At 39.3% G+C, this 21,570-nt stretch overlaps 1 protein-coding gene across 4 annotated transcripts in view; it reads right to left on the bottom strand.

The window, feature by feature from the left end:
• Nucleotides 1-21,570, bottom strand: part of CDK14 (cyclin dependent kinase 14) — a 319,070-nt gene that overhangs the window by 236,838 nt on the left and 60,662 nt on the right. For 2 of the 4 annotated variants that reach the window (XM_086742275.1, XM_086742276.1), the window contains exon 3: nt 5,650-5,895. In XM_086742275.1, the coding sequence (XP_086598401.1) occupies nt 5,650-5,895 (246 nt within the window). Of the gene's footprint in view, nt 1-5,649; nt 5,896-19,989; nt 20,034-20,250; nt 20,310-21,570 lie in introns of those variants that run through there. The other 2 variants (XM_086742277.1, XM_086742278.1) reach the window with 2 other exon arrangements.

The following is a 21,570-nucleotide window of genomic DNA, read 5'->3' as shown; positions in this document are numbered from 1 at the left end:
TGTTTGTGGGATCAGTTCATGCTTTTTCCTTGCACTTTTTTTGGAGGAAAGTTGCTCATAACAGGACTGAAAATTAATGGAAGTTACAGAAACAGAAAGAGGCTGCTCTTCCAAAAAGAGCAGAGAGTAAATGTGGTAAAGCATTGCTTAAATAATTGTTTTTATCTGAATGAATTTTTTACATTTATGTGAGTTGGGTAGAAGATCTGTGTTTTGCTGCATTTAGTTTTTAAAAAGTACCTGAAAGGTACATACCTTGGCGTGATATTTAAATTCATTGCCATGGATCTTAAGCCATTCAAAAAGAACAAACTGATGTGTATCACCACACAACTAAATCTTGATTGCAACAGTCTATGTACTGTGCAAAAGTACTACTTTAGTGTACAAAATGTGTACACTAAATACAATAAAACGTCACCTTGCACTGGAGAACAATAAATAAGGTCATATGCCTAAAAAGTACGGATTGGATCTCAAATACAACTTTCAGAGAACTAGAATCAAATCATCTTCCAAAGCCAATGTTATTTTCGGAAGAGTGATGTGTGTTTGGTTTTGGGTTGTGTTTTTTTTTAATTTTGTCCAGTTCATTTTGTGGTTTTACTCCTTCTTCCGGAAGAGAGAAAAGAAAAGCCAGTTTCTTGCCTTTGTAGGCAAAAGACTCAGTAGATTTTTAGACAGATGAAGACAGATAGATGATAGATGGGTATGTGCACATCTATATACATCATACATAAACATTAGCTCCAGCCCAGCCAAAACCAGGACAACTATGTACATATATACTGTATTGCACTGCATCAGAGCAAAGGTCTGTCTAGCCAAATTTTCCTCTTCTAACAGTGGCAGACAGGTGATGCATACATAGGTGAACACCTACTTCACTACCTCCAAGGTGAATACTATCCATTGTTCTGATGTGATTAAACGGTAAGTCTGTTCTGCTGGAAATTTCATTCCATAATAACATACAATTTGAATCAGCTCAAACAGTTTGGAAATCACACGCATAGACGTTTTCCTGTGTTTAAAGGAGGGGGAAGAAAATGCAATGCAATGTGACTTTTACATAATGAGTATGTAAATATCTGGTGGAAAGACTCTAAGTGTAAGAATTAAGTTTGTCTTACAAGAACAAAAAAATAACATGCTAACTTTTGTCTGTATGCTGCTGAACTGGCTATCGTATTTGAGAAGTCGTGGCAGTTTGGTGAGGTCCCCGATGACCGGAAGAGAGGGAACATAACCCCAATTTTTAAAAAGGGGAATAAGGAAGACCCAGGTAACTATAGGCCGGTCAGCCTCACCTCTGTGCCTGGCAAGGTCATGGAGCAGATTTTCCTGGAAACCATGCTAAGGCACATGGAGAGCAAGGAGGTGGTTGGTGACAGCCAACATGGCTTCACCAAGGGCAGATCGTGCCTGACCAATTTGGTGGCCTTCTATGACGGGGTGACGGCATCGGTGGACAAGGGACGAGCAACTGACATCATCTACCTGGACTTGTGCAAAGCTTTTGACACTGTCCCACATGACATCCTTCTCTCTAAACTAGAGAGACATGGGTTTGACGGACGGACCACTCAGTGGATAAGGAATTGGCTGGATGGCTGCACTCAGAGAGTGGTGGTCAACGGCTTGATGTCCATGTGGAGACCGGTCACGAGCGGCGTCCCTCAGGGGTCCGTGTTGGGCCCAGCCCTGTTCAACATCTTTGTCGGCAACGTGGACAGTGGGATAGAGTGCACCCTCAGCAAGTTCGCCGACGACACCAAGTTGTGTGGTGCCGTCGACACGCTGGAAGGGAGGGATGCCATCCAGAGGGACCTGGACAGGCTGGAGAGGTGGGCCTGTGCCAACCTCATGAAGTTCAACCAGGCCAAGTGCAAGGTCCTGCACCTGGGTCATGGCAATCCCAGGCACAAATACAGGCTGGGCAGGGAATGGATTGAGAGCAGCCCTGAGGAGAAGGACTTGGGAGTGCTGGTGGATGAGAAGCTTAACATGAGCAGGCAATGCGCCCTTGCGGCCCAGAAGGCCAACCGCATCCTGGGCTGCATCAAGAGGAGCGTGGCCAGCAGGTCGAGGGAGGTGATTCTCCCCCTCTACTCTGCCCTGGTGAGACCCCACCTGGAGTACTGTGTCCAGTTCTGGAGCCCCCAACACAAGAAGGACATGGACCAGTTGGAGAAGGTCCAGAGGAGGGCCACAAAGATGATAAAAGGGCTGGAGCACCTCTCTTACGAGGACAGGCTGAGAGAGTTGAGGCTGTTCAGCCTGGAGAAGAGGAGGCTCCGGGGAGACCTAATAGCGGTCTTCCAGTACCTCAAGGGGGCCTACAAGAAAGATGGGGAAAGGCTGTTTAGTAGGGCCTGTTGCAATAGGACGAGGGATAATGGTTTTAAAATAGAGGGGGGTAGATTTAGACTGGAAATTAGGAAAAATTTTTTTACGATGCGAGTTGTAGAACACAGGAACAGGTTGCCCAGAAAGGTGGTGGAGGCCCCATCTCTGGAAACATTCAAGGCCAGGCTGGATGAAGCTCTGAGCAACCTGATCTAGTTGGGGATGTCCCTGCTCCTTGCAGGGGGGTTGGACTAGATGACCTTTGAAGGTCCCTTCCAACCCTAACCATTCTATGATTCTATGAACTAATTAATAACACAGGATTTCTACTGGGTTACAACAAGATACAACATTCACTACAGAAAATTACTTCATGTTCAAGAGCAAATGATTTATTTTCCAAGTGACAATTTGTGGGCAGGAGCATGGAGCTCCAGCATCCCCAAACCTGTGTCTGTGTCATCTTTCTTATCACCAGGTGTAGAGTATTTTGAAGGTATGAAAATCACAAAATGGGTAACATACCATCTGCAGAGTATTATTTGGTGATCTTTACCAAACACTGAAGCCGATACCTACCCAAAAGCTGATAAGGCTTCTGAAACTAATCAAAGTAGAAATTAATGCCCCAGGGCATTATAAACAGTCCTTCAGGTCACATCTTGAAAAATGTTATTTCTGAAACAAATAAAGGACTTTGACCTGAGCAGCAGCAGTGATATAGAGACTGCAAGCCTCAGCCATGTACCTTCTATAAGACATCACTTCCCCACCTGATGGCTACAAAGGACTTTAAGCAATGGAAAGGAAGAGACTAAGTGAAAGTCTGTTTCTAATTCAGTTCCTCTACTAATGAAGTGTAGAAAGTGCAAACTGAAAGTAGCATACATCTATCAGAGTATTTTAAAATAAAGCTTACAGAAAGCACAGCCAAAACTGAAACACAACTACACAACTGTAGCCAGTATGACTCAGAGGGCACAGCACGCTCAAGAACATTTACAGAAACTGAAATGCCCGTTCAGACTGGTATAATCTATACAGTAGAGGAATTTCCAGAGAATCAAGTTATAACTCAATAAGGGAGAATATGTAGCAGTTCTCTGACGTGGAAGAATAAGTAGTAATGATCAGAAGAGGAAATAGCAAGGGCATCTGCTATACAACATCAGCACTAGAAAAAAAAAAGGAAACTCAAAACCCTTTGTCAATTCCAGTGTAATTCAAAACCAGAGAATGACAAATTCCTGCAACTAACCACACAGACATATGCTCAATGAAATGTGCCGATGCACATCTCCTGCCTGAGGCAACGTATTCAGGCTCTGGGGGAAGGGAACGGCTTGATCATATCTCTCCCCTGGTCGTTTGAACTTAGGTCTGTCGAGCAGGACCAGGTGTGACCTGTGATCAGCAGAGGGCTAACAACACCTTTTGCTGTGAATTCTGCTCTTCCTTGTTTGTTGACATGAACGCTGACATTATTCCACAAGTTATTCCTTGCCAGGTGCTCTTCGGATCACTCCTTGTGAGGAAGAGTCAGAAATGACTAACAATGCCTCCAAGCAGAAGGAAGAACTGAGTTCACTGAACAGAGTTATAAAAATCAGGGAGAATTACAGGAAGTTGAGAAATTAGAATTGTATTTCAGGAAATTCCTATGCACCTACTTTAACATGAGACCAGCCCAGCAAGTCTGTGTGAGTCAGCATAGGAGAAGATTATCAAAAGCGTATGTTTAGGTGTTCAGCTAGAGCTCTAACCAGTAGCGTGCTAGAAGAGGAAGCATTAACATTATTTGCATAAGAAAATACTGGGATCATAGGAGATTGCATGGATGCAGCCCTCTGGAAAAGAACAAGATGCCAATAACAAACACCGTTTCAAGAAAAGTCTGCTTCAAAATTCTGGAAACAAAGTAAATAAAACTCCTCGGTTTTAATAGAAAAAAAAGAACATAAAGCATTAACAGAAATTAGTAATAGTTTCTAAGGGGAACAAGATAAGAACATCAGAGATGGGGAGTGAGTTAATACCACAAAAAAACTTAAGGAAAGACTTTTTAAAAAAGTCATTTATATTGACACTTGTGGTGCCAAATAATAATCAGGCATCACACACAAGTAAACACGGTGCAAACCACTCCATCCATCCTTAATGACTGTAAAAGTTTTACGGTAAGAACTCCTTGTTAGGGACTGTCTTCCGCAGCAGCTACATAATGCTGGGCGACAATGAAAAAGCGAATTTACTTTTGCTACAGATGGTTACATTTAAAATGTAACCTTTTCTAAAAAGGACAGTCCCCTGAAGGCATGACATCTAATCCATTAAATTCACATGGGTTAAAGAAAGCTCATCTACAGAAAATGAATCTCTTGTCATCTCTCCTTAGAAGTCTGACAGGATTCAGTCAAACATCTGTAGGGAGGACAGAAAATGTCCAGAAGACAGAGCAAAAGAAAGAAGAAAGAAGACAAAAAAGAAGAGGCAATCAACCTTTAAAATTATTTCACATTAACTAAGATTTGAAGTATTACATCCGTTCTGCTTAGATCTGTAGTCTTCAACTCAAAGGTCACATTATTATGGATTTTTCTTGCCAAGGCATAACAGAAATAGTTTTTCAATAATTCTGAGGGTCTTCTGGGGGAAGTCTGTTCTGGGCATTATTCATGAAGAATGACATTTTATTTATCTAGTTTCTTTCAAAAGAGTTGAGAATAAATCAACAATGATGATGTATTGCCAAACCCTTCTCAGTTGTTGTCTCTCTTCTCTCTCTCACACACAGAGTTTCTGACATGAAAATAAATGTTATTTTTACTACTTGATTTTAAAAAGAGAAATTTAAAATGTAAACAAAATCTGTCAAATCTGATTTGTTTCTCTAAAACCTAAATCTAAAAACCAAAAAGGTAATTCATGTGGTTTCCTAAACTTCATAGGAAAGAATTCCCCTTCAGAAATACGCAACCCTCTGCAAAATTTGCAACATAAACATTATAGCAGCTGAAATGCCATGCCAGGATCAGGAGAGGAAAATGCTTAGAAATCTTGTAAGACACCCTAACTAATATCTGAAAGAAATTTCAAAATACATTCTTTTTCAAGTTCTATTTTCTTATTCTATTTTACACATAACACTACAAATACATACAGGAAACATCTTTACTAGTAGCCATCAGCTTTTTGTTTTGTTTATGAGTGTTAAATTCCTTCTTAAGCAAGAAAGTATTTATCTGGTATTATTAATTCCACCATTTGGTATGCAGGCAGGTGTCGGGACTGTGCACTTACAGAGCTGGGGCTGGAGTGCCGCCTGACTTTAGGTGATTCCTTCCCTGCAGATGAAGTTTTGAAGTTAATGCAAGCGTTGTTCTCCGAATGAACCCTCTTCACTTGGTTAGCTGGCTTCTCAAATGGATCAAAACTACTCTGCGTCCTCTGAACTCGGACTTTCTTATCCTCAGGAATTGTATCCAGAGGTTTGATCACTGAATCCATTCCCTGGCAGTTCCGTGTAGACATCTTTGTGACACATATCTGAAAGGAAAAAACAGTATTCATTGACTCTAACAGGCTTAAAGTTCATATCAATCCATACCTCAGCCAGCATCAAAAAAGGTACTGGAACTCATAAGCATCAATTTTCTATTTCTGCATTAAAATTGCAAACAACACATGCATTTTACATAGGGGATACACACCACAGTCATAAGAGCAAAAAGCCTATCTTTGTACAGTGTACTAAAAGATCCCGAAAAAGAAAGATAAAAGAGGAACATATATAAAATTCATACATTTGTGTTTTCTTGTACAATGTGTTCTCAGCAACAATGCCACTTCACTTCTTCCTGCAATCTAGCCACCAATATCCGCAAGCAGTATTGATTTCCATTTGTTTAAAATTGGATGAGACTAAACTTAAATAAATGATGATAGTTTGCGTGTGCACTTAGGTGCTGGCCTGCCAAAGATCCACCACCACTATATTATTGTAATTTTAAATAATGCTTACACAGTGTTATTATTATTATCACCATATGTCTCAGAAAATCAAATCAGTAAATCAATTCCCAGGCACTGAAACGTAAGACTGCAGCTTCATGGCACACTAAAGCACAGACGTTCAGTTCTTTGTTACTGTGAAGTATGACTCTGTCAGCCCTCGAAGACTGCAACTTGCCGCTTGAGCTACCAAAGTCTGCTATTGCTAGTTCAAAAGAACTAAATGAGCAGAACAGTAAGTTTAGATACTCCAGTCATGTACCTTTATGTTTTTAATTTTAATCTATTCCAATGGATAACACTTTCTTTAAAATCACACAGTTGGTAGGGGGTTGTATTTGAGGTCTCAGCTCCTGTTTTCACCCATAAGAGACTCGACTTTTACTTGGGGAGAAAAACAATTTTAGCTTTCAGGCTACAGGGAAAAGTTATGACATGTGATGGAAGTAGATCCAAGATCTTAAATCATAAAGTAAATCAAAAGAATCTACAACGTACTTTTTCCATGATATTTGTAAGCATTTCAGGATAGATAGTGTTAATTTGCTGCCAGTCATACTGTTCACATGCATATGATTAAAGAAACTTAATGTTTCATTTAAGTACCTACAATCTAAGCATTTTTGAAAACTTGCTGTCATAAAACAGTTAACACGAAAAACATAGAAAATATTTACCATTCACCAAAAAGAAATATTTACCATTACCATTTAATCTGGACTCTTCCCCCATAACCCAAAGTGTCTCCAATACAAACTTCCCCAATAAATTATTCTTTGCCATTTCCCCAGAGGAATTATGTGCCTTGAAATCAAACATATTTCAATTGTTTATAGAAACACTGGGTGACTATACCTTGTGGTTTTTATGTTTTGCCATTTTGATGGTCCACTGTAACAACAGATCAAAGATTTTTTTTGTACATTAAAAATTTAAAGTACATTTCCCGCTCAGTGCCATCTGGCCAACGATCATACACCGGGTCAACTCTAATGAAGGACATTACTAGCATTACAAACCAGGCTTTATAAGGGTTCATATTTCTTCTCATTAAAGTGGTTTCTCCAAGACTAAAACTTAAAACAAGTTTTAACTGAGAAAAGGAACAGCTCCCCTTCGTTCCAAATGACAATTCCCTCTCAGGCCAAAATTAAGGCAATTATGTAATTTTGGTCTATTACTTCAGAGAGAAAAGATATACAATTTCAGAGATAAAAGATAAAGAGCTGCTGCACAAAGAATTTTTAATTAGTCTTCTTGTAAAATTAATTGGCTTCTTTTCCCTAAAACAACTTATAGGCACAGACATGCACCCACGTACTTCCCACTCTCCTCTCCTGATACATGTTCTTGCGATGCTTGCTACAAACAAAGATGTTCTAACATAACATAAACTGAAATTACTATTAAAATAGATGCAAATAACTAAGTCTTTCTCAGCCTATGAAACCCTATGATCTAGAAAACAGGGGCAGGAGACAGGGAGGTAAGCTGTCCTTGTCTTCCTTTCGAACTACCAAAGGCCACCTGTAGTCAGTTAAAACATTTGGAATCTGCAGCTACAAACGTACTATACATAATAATACCATAAGTGCTGCTTCTAGTTTCATTTTCCAGTGGAAAATGAAACGTCTATCTCTAATGTGGGCCAAGTAAGCAGTGCATTAAAAAATAAAAAAGTAAGACATCTGTTACTATTGATCGTCTCTCCTGAAAGCAGTAATAGCTTGGCATTAGATATAAGGGAGATATTTTAATCTTCAGGTCACCTGACTGAGCCTGGGGTAGGATAAAAATCCCCACAATCATCTTCTAATAGCCAGCTTAAAATTTGCAAATGACTAAAACCAAGATGTATGCAAACCAGACCCCCACTCAGAAGTCAAACACCTCAGTGGATGCACAGGCTGGACACCAGTGTCACCAGTGGAAAAGACTGAAGACCGCAGAGAAGTGCAAACGCAGAGGCTGCTCCCCGCGCTCCTCTGCAACTGGAGCATTTCTCCCACCAGTGCTGGCAAGGGGTTTCATCCATCACACCCTGAAAGGCTTGGAAAACCTAAACCAGACTCCCACACTCAATCTCCCTTTGGAAAGAGTATTGCTTTTCCTCACAGATAACAGAGTGGTCCTACAGAAACTCAGTTTTTGTGTCTGAAGTTACTGTTTGGAAAAGCACGTCCAAAGCGGCACTCGTAAACTGTCCGGGGACTTGGTGTCTTTGTGGGAAAGGATTTAATCTGAAAATAGCAATGACTGTTCCTGTCCAGTGAGGTAACAGGATTAGTAGTTGAAAGTCCCTGACCCTGGGCTTGGAGAAAAGATGCCTGTCAGCCCAATTGTGGTCCAACAGAAGCACCTCTCCAAGAACATCCTGCCTGTTACATTTCTCACATAAGGATCATTACTGTTAAATACACAATTATATTTCCCCACATTGTTTCGCACTCCAAACAGTACGCCAGTACGCCAAGTAGTCGCCAGAGCAGCCACTGGTACCTCATACATTCTCCGCATTCTGATGACTGAAATAAACTCACTTTTTAAATGTGTCCGTAATTACTTTTCAGTCTCAACTAAAAAGGTAAGACAAAAAAAAAAAAAAGAGAGATGATGAAACAGAAGTCATTTTGCCGCTTAAAACCTACAGCACAAACAGCCACTTTGCAGTTACCTCAAGAGCTCTTCTCTATTTTTGAAAGAAATAGGAAAAGGAGGGTTTATCTAGAAAATCAGAATATTCACATCAATTCCAATATTACTTGAGCTATCACAGATTCTGGCAATCTAAAGCAAAATAAAAAGCAGCTCCACAAAAGTTAGGGCAGTTTGGTATTAAAAGTTATTTTAGTGTTTCTCTGTGTGTTTTTATTTATTTACAGTAGAAAGAGCCATTAGCACGTACATAGAACATTAAAGAAAGGGCACTTCAAAATTCCTAATCTTAGAACCACAAAAAAAGCATAACACAAAGCATTTCACAAATCAGAAGACAACACATGACAGATAAAAAAGCAGCTTGGACAGCCCTTTCTTCCCTTCTCATCCTACTCAGTCTCACAACCAATGTGAGGAGATCCTGAGGGTGCCCTAGGATAAACATGCTTAGTTATCACCACATCAGTAAGGATCCCTGGGCTACAGTTTCTTACAGTCCTAACATCAGAGTATTTTTCATATCTCGAGACATAACGTCAGCAAATAGCCACATTTTTCCTGTAAAGACTACTGCTGAGGTTAAGAGAGTGAAATCACAAGAAGTATATTTCTGCTCCATGCATAAACTCCATAACAAGCCCCATTAAATTAAAAAGAAAAAAAAAATCAGTATAACCATTCATGGAATAATTTCTAAATAAGGATGTCTCTGAATCAACTTATATCATTTCAAGCAACACTTTGCATGTGGGATTAATGTAAAAAAAAAAAAAGGTTTATCAGATTTAGTTATTTTGATAAAGTTTCAGTGGAAGATTTTTTTCACTTCACTGTCAGCAAAATTAAGAGGTCCCAAACAAACAGGATTCTTTGAATTAAACGTTACTGGATTAATTCCTTTACTGTTTAAAGTAATATAGCATTTAAAGAGTGAGAGTGGTCAGTTAAAACATTTAAGTAATTTACAGTCCTTATGGTTTATGAATTTTAAAACCAGTCATGAATGTCCCCCGAGTTAATCACCTGTTAGGGTACTCAGTAAAAGACAGGCTGTCCTATATCAGTGGAATTTATTCACGTGAATAAAGATATCCTCAATAAAAAAGAACAATAAACTTTGGCATGACAGACCAGACATCCTACCACACAGAACAAAAAAACCCTAAGAATATTTCTATAGTGTAAAGACACACTACTGTGAAGCCCATCACGTCTTTTGGGAAAATGCATTATATCTGTCTTTTAATTCCTACATTTGACATCCTACAAATGTTTACTTGTGTCATCCAGTACCTATGGACTCACGTAAAATATTTTAAAATTGCCATCCATCTACTGTTCTCTATTGGTCTTTACCACTGCATACATCCTCATAAAAAGTGGTCAGTTGAGTAAATACCAGAGCAAATATCCCAAATTCTTTCTGAAAAATCAGAACACAACATCTCAATTTCTCCAATTTGTATCATTCCCTATACCATGAAAGGATCTGGTATAGGGAAACCCAAGATCTAGCACCCACTGAGCAAAAATAAATAAATTACTGAGTGACCTGAGGCAATGAAGTCACTCAGCCTCTCCACAAGTCCATTCTTCTGTTCATAATAACAATTCTGCTCCTATCACAAGCAGAGATTGGGAGCACTAATTAATTTTGTAAAGCACTTGGGCTTTTTTTAAGTGAAATGATATGAAGATACAGATTGTAATTTGTAGAGCCAAAATCCTCTGGATGGTAGCACAACAATCTCATTATTACAGAGAATAAGACGTAGCACTTGCATTTAGTTGGCAGATGTATAAAGAAAAAATCATAAATAGCCAAGTGACTACTAACCTAACAGTTGAACTACTGAGAGCATAAGGCCAGCATCAGTTTTCACTGAAAAAAATCCTATCTAGTTACATGTTCTCATTATCTTTTATAAGCATGTTCTTTTCTATCCTGCCTTGGTACCATGGCAATTGAGAACTACACAAGTCATAGGCAGATTCTGGCAGCACTGGAACTTGACATTTCCTACTTACAAAACACAATTTGGGAATGTTCTGGAGTATTATAAGCAGCTTTGTTTAAAATAAAAATGCAACTCTTAGGAGAATCATTCTCTTTGGAGAACAAAGCAGGAGGGTGGCTCTTTCTTGTTATAACCGCAGGTCTCATCTGCTCCTTCTAGTAGCATCTCCATCTCCCCTAAGAAGAGAGGGTCAGCGAAAGACTGGTGCACCCACAAGCAGAAACTCAAACAGGTCGAGAACAGAGTTCAGTTGCTGAGAAAGCTACAATATGGGAAAAGCTCAAGGAAGAACAAGCGATGAGACAAGGGAGCGAATAAAATTGTGAAGGGGGAAGTAGAGCACGTAATGCCGTGCGACATCACCAGCGAGTTCATACTGGAACTACCAGTGGAATCAGGCCCAAATTTAAAAGAGGTCCTTCAACACTCACCCTCCACTGTAATTGCCGGCATCAGCTCTTTGGTTTTAACATTCGATGAGCACAGCTAAAAAGAGCAGCAAGAGAACTTGAGTAACACAGAAAAGTAAAGGTGGGGGCAGGAAATCAAGGACAAGAAATCGAGTAATGGAAGGAAGGAGGAAGGAAGATGTGAGGAAAAAATTATTGTAAAATAAAACATTTTTTTGTCCTGTCCTGATGGTCTGCCATTTCTCTCTGACAACCTCCAGAAGTAACAGGCTCAGCTGTGTCCCAGAACCGTAATTCATATTTTTGGGTAATATTTGTTTAACTTTATTTGGATACAGAGATTGTTAGCAATGCTACCTACAAACAAGCAAATGCAACTGAAAACAGATCTCAGAGACTGAAAATGGTATCTGGGGATACAGTATGCTCCTCGCTGTACCTAGCACAAACTTACACATCTCCTGCAGCCCATCTCAAAGGCACTCTCCAAAAATGGTTGTTTTATTTCTAAAGTCGACGCTGATGTTAAACCAACTGTCTTTGGCATATGGGAGAAGGCAAATAGAAAAAGGTCACTGAAGTGCCAGATGGAAGAATTTTTTAACTGGAAGCTCTGACATTAATTCTCTGTGTTTGTCTGAAACACTGAACTCAATGAGCAGATTAAATGTCTGTGCTGAATTGCCAAGTGAGAAACAAGTCACTCTTACAGAAAGGCCAACTGATCAGACCTGAAGTAGGAATCCCAAGATCATACAAATCTGAAAAGAAGTTCAAGCACCTGAATCAAGGAAAAATAAAGTATTATGCTGGAAGTTATGATGGGTAGTGCTTATACAACTCTTTTCTCTCCTCCTCCCCACCAAACCTGCAATATAGCACATATTTATTCTCCTAAATTAACACACAAAAATTAGCATAATTACTGAATCAAGCACAATCCTAGGAGTCAGGAATTACTGCACATGATTGTATGTCCCTTGGAGATAGCAAGGTGCAGCTAAGCACTTCTAAGATTATTTTTTTTTCTGTTCATAGCACAGTTTAACTTCAGAAAAGTGAGTTTTCAGTCCATTAAAGCTGATGTTCCTCTCCTTGCAGGGAAAAAAAAGTTCTGATTTTGAAGATTAGACTTATAAAAGCCTACATATGTCCTCAAAACATAATCCTGTTCTGCAACAACAATCATCAGGAGGAGTCACCTAAGGACAGGGTCTCAGCTAAAGGTCGTGCAGAAGTCCTGACAGCCTGTAACGAACATGAAAAGAGACAGAAACTCAACGGAGCTGATCTAAAGGCGGGTTTTGCTCTATTTCTGTACTTATGTCCCAAAATACAATAACTGTGTTAGTACTGAAGCCTAGCAAATAAAATCTTCCTTTCACTTGCGCGATGCTCAGGTTTGCCACAAAGCGGCACATAACACAGCATTCAAGCTTTTCCTGCAATTACAACCAGTCTGCTGCTTCCATTAACCTGGTTCAAGACTTGCTGCATCCAAACGCAGGAGGATCGTTCCTCCAATGAACTAACCAGGAGGACACAGGAGTGGATCAGCAGAGATGTTGACATAGGACAGGTGGCTTCCAGCACTGGGCACGAGCCGACAACTCCTTGGTCACCAGCAGACTGGCTGAGAAAGTGTCTGAACATGAACACTCTCTCATGAAACTGTGACAGGTGGTTTCTATACTCTTTTACTTAGTTATGCATTTCTATCTGTTGTCTATCCTCCTCTGTAACCATATGAACAGCATTTAAAAATAAAGATTAAAAAAATATTTTCAATCCTTTTCCCATACCAGCCTCCTGCTCCAACAGATGGCTAAATGTGCCAGTGAAAGTTTATACAGTTTTCTTTCCATAAGCACATTATCAGTAGTTTTGTACGAACATTCTATTAAGTCTTTCTGAGTTTACAGGTTTATAATTTTATTCTATCATCCAACACTTCCCTCCACCCCCGATCATGAAGTTATCAAAGGCATATCCATAAATGCAGTAAGTCTTCCCACTGCGACGTTCAAGTGTGAGAAATCTTGACGGACTTGACAGCAAAATGCCTGTTCTTGCTAAATTTTGAGCCTGTTGGTAAGGCTTTTAAGAAAATAAATGGTTAACAACTCCATGCCTTGAAAATTTCTACCTGGTTCCTTTACACTCCTTTGCTTATCCCTAGCAAGTCTCTTGATTCTTTCACAGCTATCATCAAGTACTTCTAATGCAAATTAAAACAAGAATTGTTCTCCTACAAGCAGTGACTGCAACAAAAATACTTGCTATTGGTCAGATCTGGCCATGCAAGTCATAGTATAAGACTTAAGCCCAAGTAGTCAACTAAGAAGTCAATTAAATTATTTTATCTGGTGAGCCTGAAGTCAGATGAAAGCAATGAGATATGATGAGATAAAAACTTAATTTATAATTACAATGAACCAGAGAGTTTATTTCAGACTGAAAAGTCAGACAAAGATAGTTTAAGAACTCAGGTCTGACCTTCACATATATGCTAAGGAGCACTTTTCTTATAAAAAGAAAAGAAGAAGGGGACAGGTTACACAATCATCTGTGCAAAATATATGCACCTGCAGGTGGAAAGGCTTTACAACCCTCTTCTGTCAGGTATGGCAACAGCCTTCATTGCACTGAAGCAGCATGTTGTACTGTCCTTTATAAATCAATGAAAGTCTCACATTAGCTTCAGCAGATGCTTAAAAAGACTATAATGGTAAATTATTTTGGCTCTTCTTCCTTCATTCAGACCAACTCCTTCATTCAAAAAACCACAGAAAGTTACTTCCTTCAGTCCCTTCCCTCTTTTCTGTATTTTTTTCTTCTTTCCTTTCCTTCCAGATCTTCCAAGATTCCTTTTTACTACTTTCAGCAAAAGCTAGAGGAAAAAAAAAATAGGTAATAAGAGTTCTTTATTTCATTCTGCTAATGCATTTCAAAGCTGCACTCTAGCACCAAGAAAGAAACCTCTACTGCTCTTAGGTGCTTCATCCGTGAGGTCAACAACCCTACAGCTTGAGAAATGCAGTTTCCGAGGCAGATCAATGTCTCAAGGAAAGACAAGCTCTCTGAGCAATTCTAGATCTGCTCCCTTACATATTATCTTCCAAACCACTGAATTTGACAAGGTATCCTCTATCAAATCAGCACAGGATAAAGATATAGACAGAAAAAGAGCTTCAGCTTTGTCATTATTCTCTTGTGCGAGTACTCTTCAGAGATTTGAATAACCTATATTCCAACTCAGTCTCCCAGAAATCTTAGTAACAGCAAACCACAACCTTTCGGGCATTGTTTTCTTTTGTGGAAGTTTGAGAGTTCAGATGAGGACGACAAGTCCAGCTTCACAAACAATTAAATGAAGAGAATCCTCATCTGTGTTTGGATCTCATACACATCTGAGGACTTTTTTTTTTTTTTACTTGTTTGTTTTTACTTTTTTTTTTCCCTCAGATAAATGACCTGGTTACAGAATTCTATAAAACTTGAATGAAAAGTCTTAAAGGAATTTTCTAACAGCTACTGCAGGTTGGTCAAACTTGCAGTAACACAATAAATTTCAAAGCAAAAGAGTGTAAGGAACCATAATGAAACTTGCTTCTCAGCACATAATGTGCTACGCTAGAAAAAAATGGTAGAACCTCTACAAACATACCATGTCCCACAAATCCAAATTTTGTTGGGGCAAATAATCAAAATTATAGCATCTAAAGTTATCCAGAATATGAAGAACACTCCAGTATATCTTTTCTTGCAAAGACCCATAAAACTTAAAATTGAGAGGTTTCAAACCGACAGTGAGAAGAGCTCATCATAAGGACAACTGTAATTTTCTAAGTATCCTCTAACAGCTTAGAGATAATGCTCAATTTTCAAAAAAGTAGGTATTTCAACAGAGAAGGGAAAATCACTGCTGCTGCTTTGATGTGTTCAAGCAAAAACACGTTCTGCAGTAGACTCATGACTGTGCTCCAATCAATTCTAAAGTAAAAAACAGCCAAGCCTTCTGCAGTTGGTGGCAATTTGCACATCCAAAGCTGTGAGTTCTTCTTGAATCACTTTCAACAAACATCAAATCCCAAGAATTAAATTGGTCAAAAATGACATCTATCTTTAGAGTTGGAGTATCAGTGAGAAGCCCTCCATCCTTACAGTGTATTAAGTTTCTCATTAAAATATTTCACAAAACTGAGACTGCAGATATTTTGCATGGCTTTTCCTGAACAGTTGCCAACCAGCAGTGTAATCACACTTTATAATTATATAATTTCATGTGTCTGGACTACTTTGCCAAATACAGGGAATTCCTTGCCAACTTGAAAGTTATGGGTGGAGATTCCATCACTTTCCCAGGCAGCACCAAAATCAATCATCCCCATCATCAAACTGTAGAACTTCCCAAGACAACTCTTCTGCATGACATTAAAATAACATTTTTTTATAGCCATTGTTCATCAATGGAACCCATTTGTTCATTTAAAAAGACACTATTTACAGGGACGTCTCAGCAAGCATATTTCACACATATTCTCTACAGGTTTAAATAAATTTTCTTTGCACTTACACAAAGATTTAATAAACTGAGAGAGGACACAGTCAAACATACTAAGCCTGTAGACTGAATAGCATCAGAAATGAAATAAATGAAGCTGAGCTTTCACAATACATAAACGGGCATTATGCTTTTTTCTAGTGGTTTTATTTCCTCACTGCTCACTTGGCAACATTTGGTATTTTCCTCTTCAGGGTAAGCAGGCAATTTAATATTAAATTATAAATATCCTACACAGCAAAACTGAAATACAACTAACACGAATTCTATACAATTTCCAGGATAGAAAGACACAGACTGCATCAAAAGCTTGCTGATATGATGTTTGCTACTAGCTTAGATTACTTTACATTTATATAATATCTAGCTGAAGTTTATCACAAATCTTTTTTAATCAGAAGCTGCAGCTCCTATCTCCTCTGCGGGCCAGTATAGAACCGATACAGGAACTTCAGAGAAAGCCCATCCAACCCAGGAATATGATAAACAAAAGAACAACATCATAATACTGCTTCAGTTCACCAGCAATAGAGGGAAAAACCCTCTACTAAAGTAAAAATCCTAAAAAAAAAAAATAAAAAGTTACTTTTACAGAAGTAAAACAACCTGTTTATACTGTTAGTTCAAAAATCTTGCAATACAAAATCTCCCCCATGAATTCAACATCCAGCACTGTGCTAAATTGCTATTTCACTATTTGTTTTTTGCTAAGTTGATAAATCCAGAACTATACTTACACTTACATTAGGGAGTGGAACAAAAGATACCAGTGAAAAATATGCCAGATGTGGAAGAGATGCATATAATCAATAATTTCATCAATATACAATACACTTATCTCAGAAGAAAAAAATAGACACAGAAAAGTATTTACTGAACTCTACCAAAACTCAAAAGTCATCATGTACATGGAAGAAGCACTTCACGACTGATGGAGCTGCTGCTGGGAGTTGTCCTGACATTAACGTTTTGATAGTAGAATTTTAAAAAATAAAGTCCTTAAGAGTCTGTTCCTTGCCTAACCATGCCTCCATTCATGTACCTGCCTCCCATGGTACCAAAATAAAAAGCTAATCAAAGATGTTGGAAAGCAGTATGGACCCACCTGAGAGAACTCAAGCTTAGAAAACATAATATTTAAGCTGTTCCAGCTACATTTTTCTGTAATTCAGAAACAGGCTTTGGAGCACTGGTATCACACAGTCTCTCTGTTGACTCAATTAATACTTGTCAGGATACTCTCCTTCATTTCGACACAGTTTGTAAGCTGTAATTATCACTGTATCAATACCAGAAACATTTAGGAAAAAATTTAACACTACTATTATCAAACTCAATTTACAAACCATATACAGCACCACCTGAGAGTGGAATATTTTGCCAGGACTTCAAAGGGAAACAACCCCAACAAAGCTGTCTGGATCTGCCTGGCAGCTCCTGTGAGCTTTAAGGGGCACATCTACTCTCATCTTTATGGAGAGGTCACCACAAACCATAGCCTGAAGCCTCACCTGACCCGGGCCAAGCATTCACACCAGCTCTTGCCCCAGCAAGCTCCCACTGACCACAAAGGTCAGGCCAGACCAGCGAACCAAAACTGCCATGAGGTAAAAGCTCGGTGGTAGCCAGCACCGTGCTGGGCTTTTCCCTCAAAGGACAACATAATCTCTTACCTCCTGGTATGCTGGAGCCCTGTGGAGCTGTCTGACTTGCTCTCGCAGTGCCCACGCCAGCTACCCCTTGGGACCGACCAGACACATTGGTACAGGGGCCTGATGGCAGGCCCTTCTCATGGCACTATCTGTTTTCTTCTCTGTGGGGTATCTGGCAGGAACAGCAACTGCCAGCCCAAGCCCAAGTACCTACTCAGAGGCCAACTTTTTAAATAGCCTACCCGAGCTTACAGTGTGAGGGGAAAAATGTTAAAAACTGTGTCTATGTGGTTGGTTTTAAGGATTTTTTTTTTCTTTGTTTAAAGATTTACACAGCAAAATAGCTAAAAAGAGATAGTTAGGTGACCATTTTTGCTACAGGACTTCAAAGGCTGGCTAACCTCCTTGCGCTGTGGTGAGATGTTGATGATTTTTGAGCCTGCTCAACTCCAGCTTTTTGAAGTTCTCTGTACCTGGAGTCAGACACATGAAGGAGACTATGGTAAACATTCACTCCTCAGGTAAGCTCTTACCTCCTGCCGTGAGAGACCTCAGCCCCCACTACCAAACTGATCCACACAGAGAAGACTCTAATCTTTATGGAGCACTCAGCACTAACCACCTATTAAACTAGGTATTTCTTACGTTTTCCATCTGCATTCTTAACTTTTGGCCACACTTTCCACGTTATACATTATTTTACTCCCCTAGTTGATTTAGGATCTGTGTTTAACTAAATACTACCATAGAGAATATTATTTATCAATAAAAAATGTCCAAAACATTATTGATTTCTTAAGCTCAGAAAATGGGAGAGACAGTAGTAACACAGCGAACACAGCTGATGGTTGTGCATTTGGGGAGAAAAAACTCTTGAAGGAAGAAAACTGGCAGAAGCAACAACTTTCACACATATAGACAGATGAAAAAATACCACTAAGAAAAACCCTAATTTAAAATCTGCTTTTAAAAACCCCACATGCCTAAGAGTTTCTGGACTTTAATTCCTTGTACAACATGAGAGCAAATACAAACGGTTGGATTACTTCTATGCATTATCAATGGCAAATGCACTGAAGATTTACAATCTATTAACAGGGATGACAGTATAAGTGAAGGAAAACGTCCATAAAAACTGCTTGCAGCTGAAATAATTATTGTAATAGAAACATTCAAAGTTACTCTTGACCAAAAAAAAAAGGATCTCTACTTTCTAAGACAAAACTATGGAAATTAAGTTTGTATACTATGTGAAGCAGCACATTTCACATCACTTACATTGCAGTACAGTGTCACACATTTAGAAAATATTTTTTTAAAATAAGGAACTCCAGCAAAATAATAATTAAATCTTCAGAAAATAATTGAGATAGGACCGAGTCTTCCCCCTTTAATCATATTCAGTAACTGTGAAGAAAATCCCCTTAATTGGCAAGTAGAGAAAAAGCAAACGTGAATCCCTGTCAAATTAGTTATTTGATCTCACATTGATACACAACTGATCTCTTCTTGAAGTATAATGTGTAAAGTATAAACGTGCTCCTCTAGAATAAAACCCTCTACTTTTACCCTTAACTATTAATAGTAAAAAACATATTTCATCACTACCATTGCTAACACATTTGGTTTCCTTTAAATGACAAAACATATGGTGAATTTTTTTTTTTTGTACAGTTCTACTGGATTTCTGTTGGCTTGATCTACAACTGAAATACACTAGCTGCCAGTTAAGTCATCAAAAATAATTCAAATTATGCCATACAATGGTCACATTTTAATCTTTCTGTCTTGTACTAATGATAACTGCTGCTTTTTTCCTCCTCTCTTTCCCTGAGCACACTGCTGCTCTAAGCTTTCCTACGCTGAAATATTCCACTAAGATACAAACCGCTGCCAACACACTCCTACATAAGCATTCAAGAATAACTACTTAAAACGACTACCTCAGGTTTTGTTTTATTAAATAAAGACAGCATGCAAGAGAAATAAAATAATCACAGGGGTTAACAAGGCACAAAGACACCGTGACGTTCATGACATAGCATGTATCCATAAAGGATCGTTTTAATTTTATCTTCTACCACCAAGCAAATCTGTAACTGATAAAGACATTGATTCAGATCTAGCAAGATGCACAGACTTGTTAGCAGAGCAGAAAAAGTGGCTGATCACGTCCTTCACTCACTCATCCCAGAGGGCGTTCAGCCAAGCATATATCGGAAAAAAATTGCCCATACTATCCACTTAATATAATAATAAATAAAGCTGCCAGAGAGAGAAATACAAAGCTGTACCGAGAAATGCATCGCTTCTGAGGCTTTCCCTACCTTTTCCCTGATATTTACAAACCGCAGGCAGTGCTGCCGGGGAGTCTCACCAGGGTGGCTGCTGAGAGGTCTCATGTGGTGTCCCCAGCCTCCCACCGCCTCCCTCTGCCTGGATTTTAAGCATTCCCGAGAAAACCCACCCTGACATGCACAGAATGAATCCTGCTCAAGTTGGAAGCATGTGATAACCAGGCTTCAGGTTGAAACAGGAAACCCCAGCCACTTAATTAATCCCAGAGATTTAAAGCAGCCCCATCTTACCGTTTCGCTGTTGCCCAGATCAGGTTAGATTCCCCTGCAACTCTTTGGCATCTCTCTAGCAATGTTAGTGTTTGCAGTCAGGCTGGGCTCATTCAGCAACTGAATTCACAACATCTTTCTGCACTAGCAAGCTGAAATGGTACGGCTGTACTACAGCTAAGAAAGGGGGAAATCTAAAGCAGAAAACAAAGAAATCCCTCAAGACAGGGTAATCCCAGTGGAGCAAAATATAAAAGGTACAGATGAGCACCAAGGGTATAATATTTTTCTGTCTAAATTTCACCAGCAATACATTCTCTTTCTAAAAAGATTTTTTTTTTTTAAATATATGATGGACTTGCCTGTGGAGTTCCCAGAAAGGCAGAATATCCAGGCTCTGCAGCAGCATTGCAGCCAAAGTAACCATGCATATGCTATCTAGGCAATTTACAGCAGTCTTTTTGAAAAGACATTGATTTACAATATAGCACTGCCTCAACCCAATACAGAACTGCAGCCAAAATAGCTAATGGTGATTTCATAGGAATTAAGGAAAAAAACTCAACATTCAATCGAAAGGATGCAACTAATCATCCCCAATTCAATTACGTCCCAGAACTGAAGGAAACCAGCAAGTTCTTGAGTGACAAATGATATTAAAGCCATGATCTAAGGGCATCTGGAAATAGGCACTACAAATGCCACTGTTCGCTTTTACAGAAATAGTAAATATGAAAAAGCATTAAAAAATTATTGAGCCAACATGTGAATTATGAAGTTAATTCTAGCATTGTAAGGATGAAACATAGTATTTAATTTATGAACACACAAAATATGCAAATCTGTGAGTAAGCGACAGACACCTACTCAGTGCTGGGAAGCCACCGCCGAGCCCAAGCAAGCTTGGGTGTGGTAGGAGGGAAGAGACGGCAGCAGGAACAAACCCTCAAAGGAGGGCTTCTCCAAACGGGAGGCATCTTCTCCATCTCCTTCTCCTACAGCAGCCCCTGCTGGCCTGTGCTTCAGATGGCTCCTGGCTCCCCAGAACCCTCCCGGGGTTGGGGCAGCGCCAGCCAGACTGTGCTGGGACAGGGAACAGTAACATATACATAAGGGAAACCTTCAGGAGAGAAAGAACGCAGCTCAACTGAGATGACATCTTGAATATCCAGAAATATTTTTATTTTTTACGTAACAAGGGGGTGCAGTGGAACTAGCAGGCGAAATACAGTTCCGACTCACGACCCAGGCAGCTCCACTACTCCACATCACAAGACCATCAGAAACAGGCTCCCTCATAGAGTCTTACTTTGAAGAAAGCACAGCATGCTTAAACTCCAC

The sequence above is a fragment of the Chlamydotis macqueenii genome, chromosome 2 (assembly GCF_036417535.1).
Source record: "Chlamydotis macqueenii isolate bChlMac1 chromosome 2, bChlMac1.mat, whole genome shotgun sequence".
Classification (NCBI taxonomy): domain Eukaryota; kingdom Metazoa; phylum Chordata; class Aves; order Otidiformes; family Otididae; genus Chlamydotis; species Chlamydotis macqueenii.
This window is presented reverse-complemented; position numbering and strand designations above follow the sequence as displayed.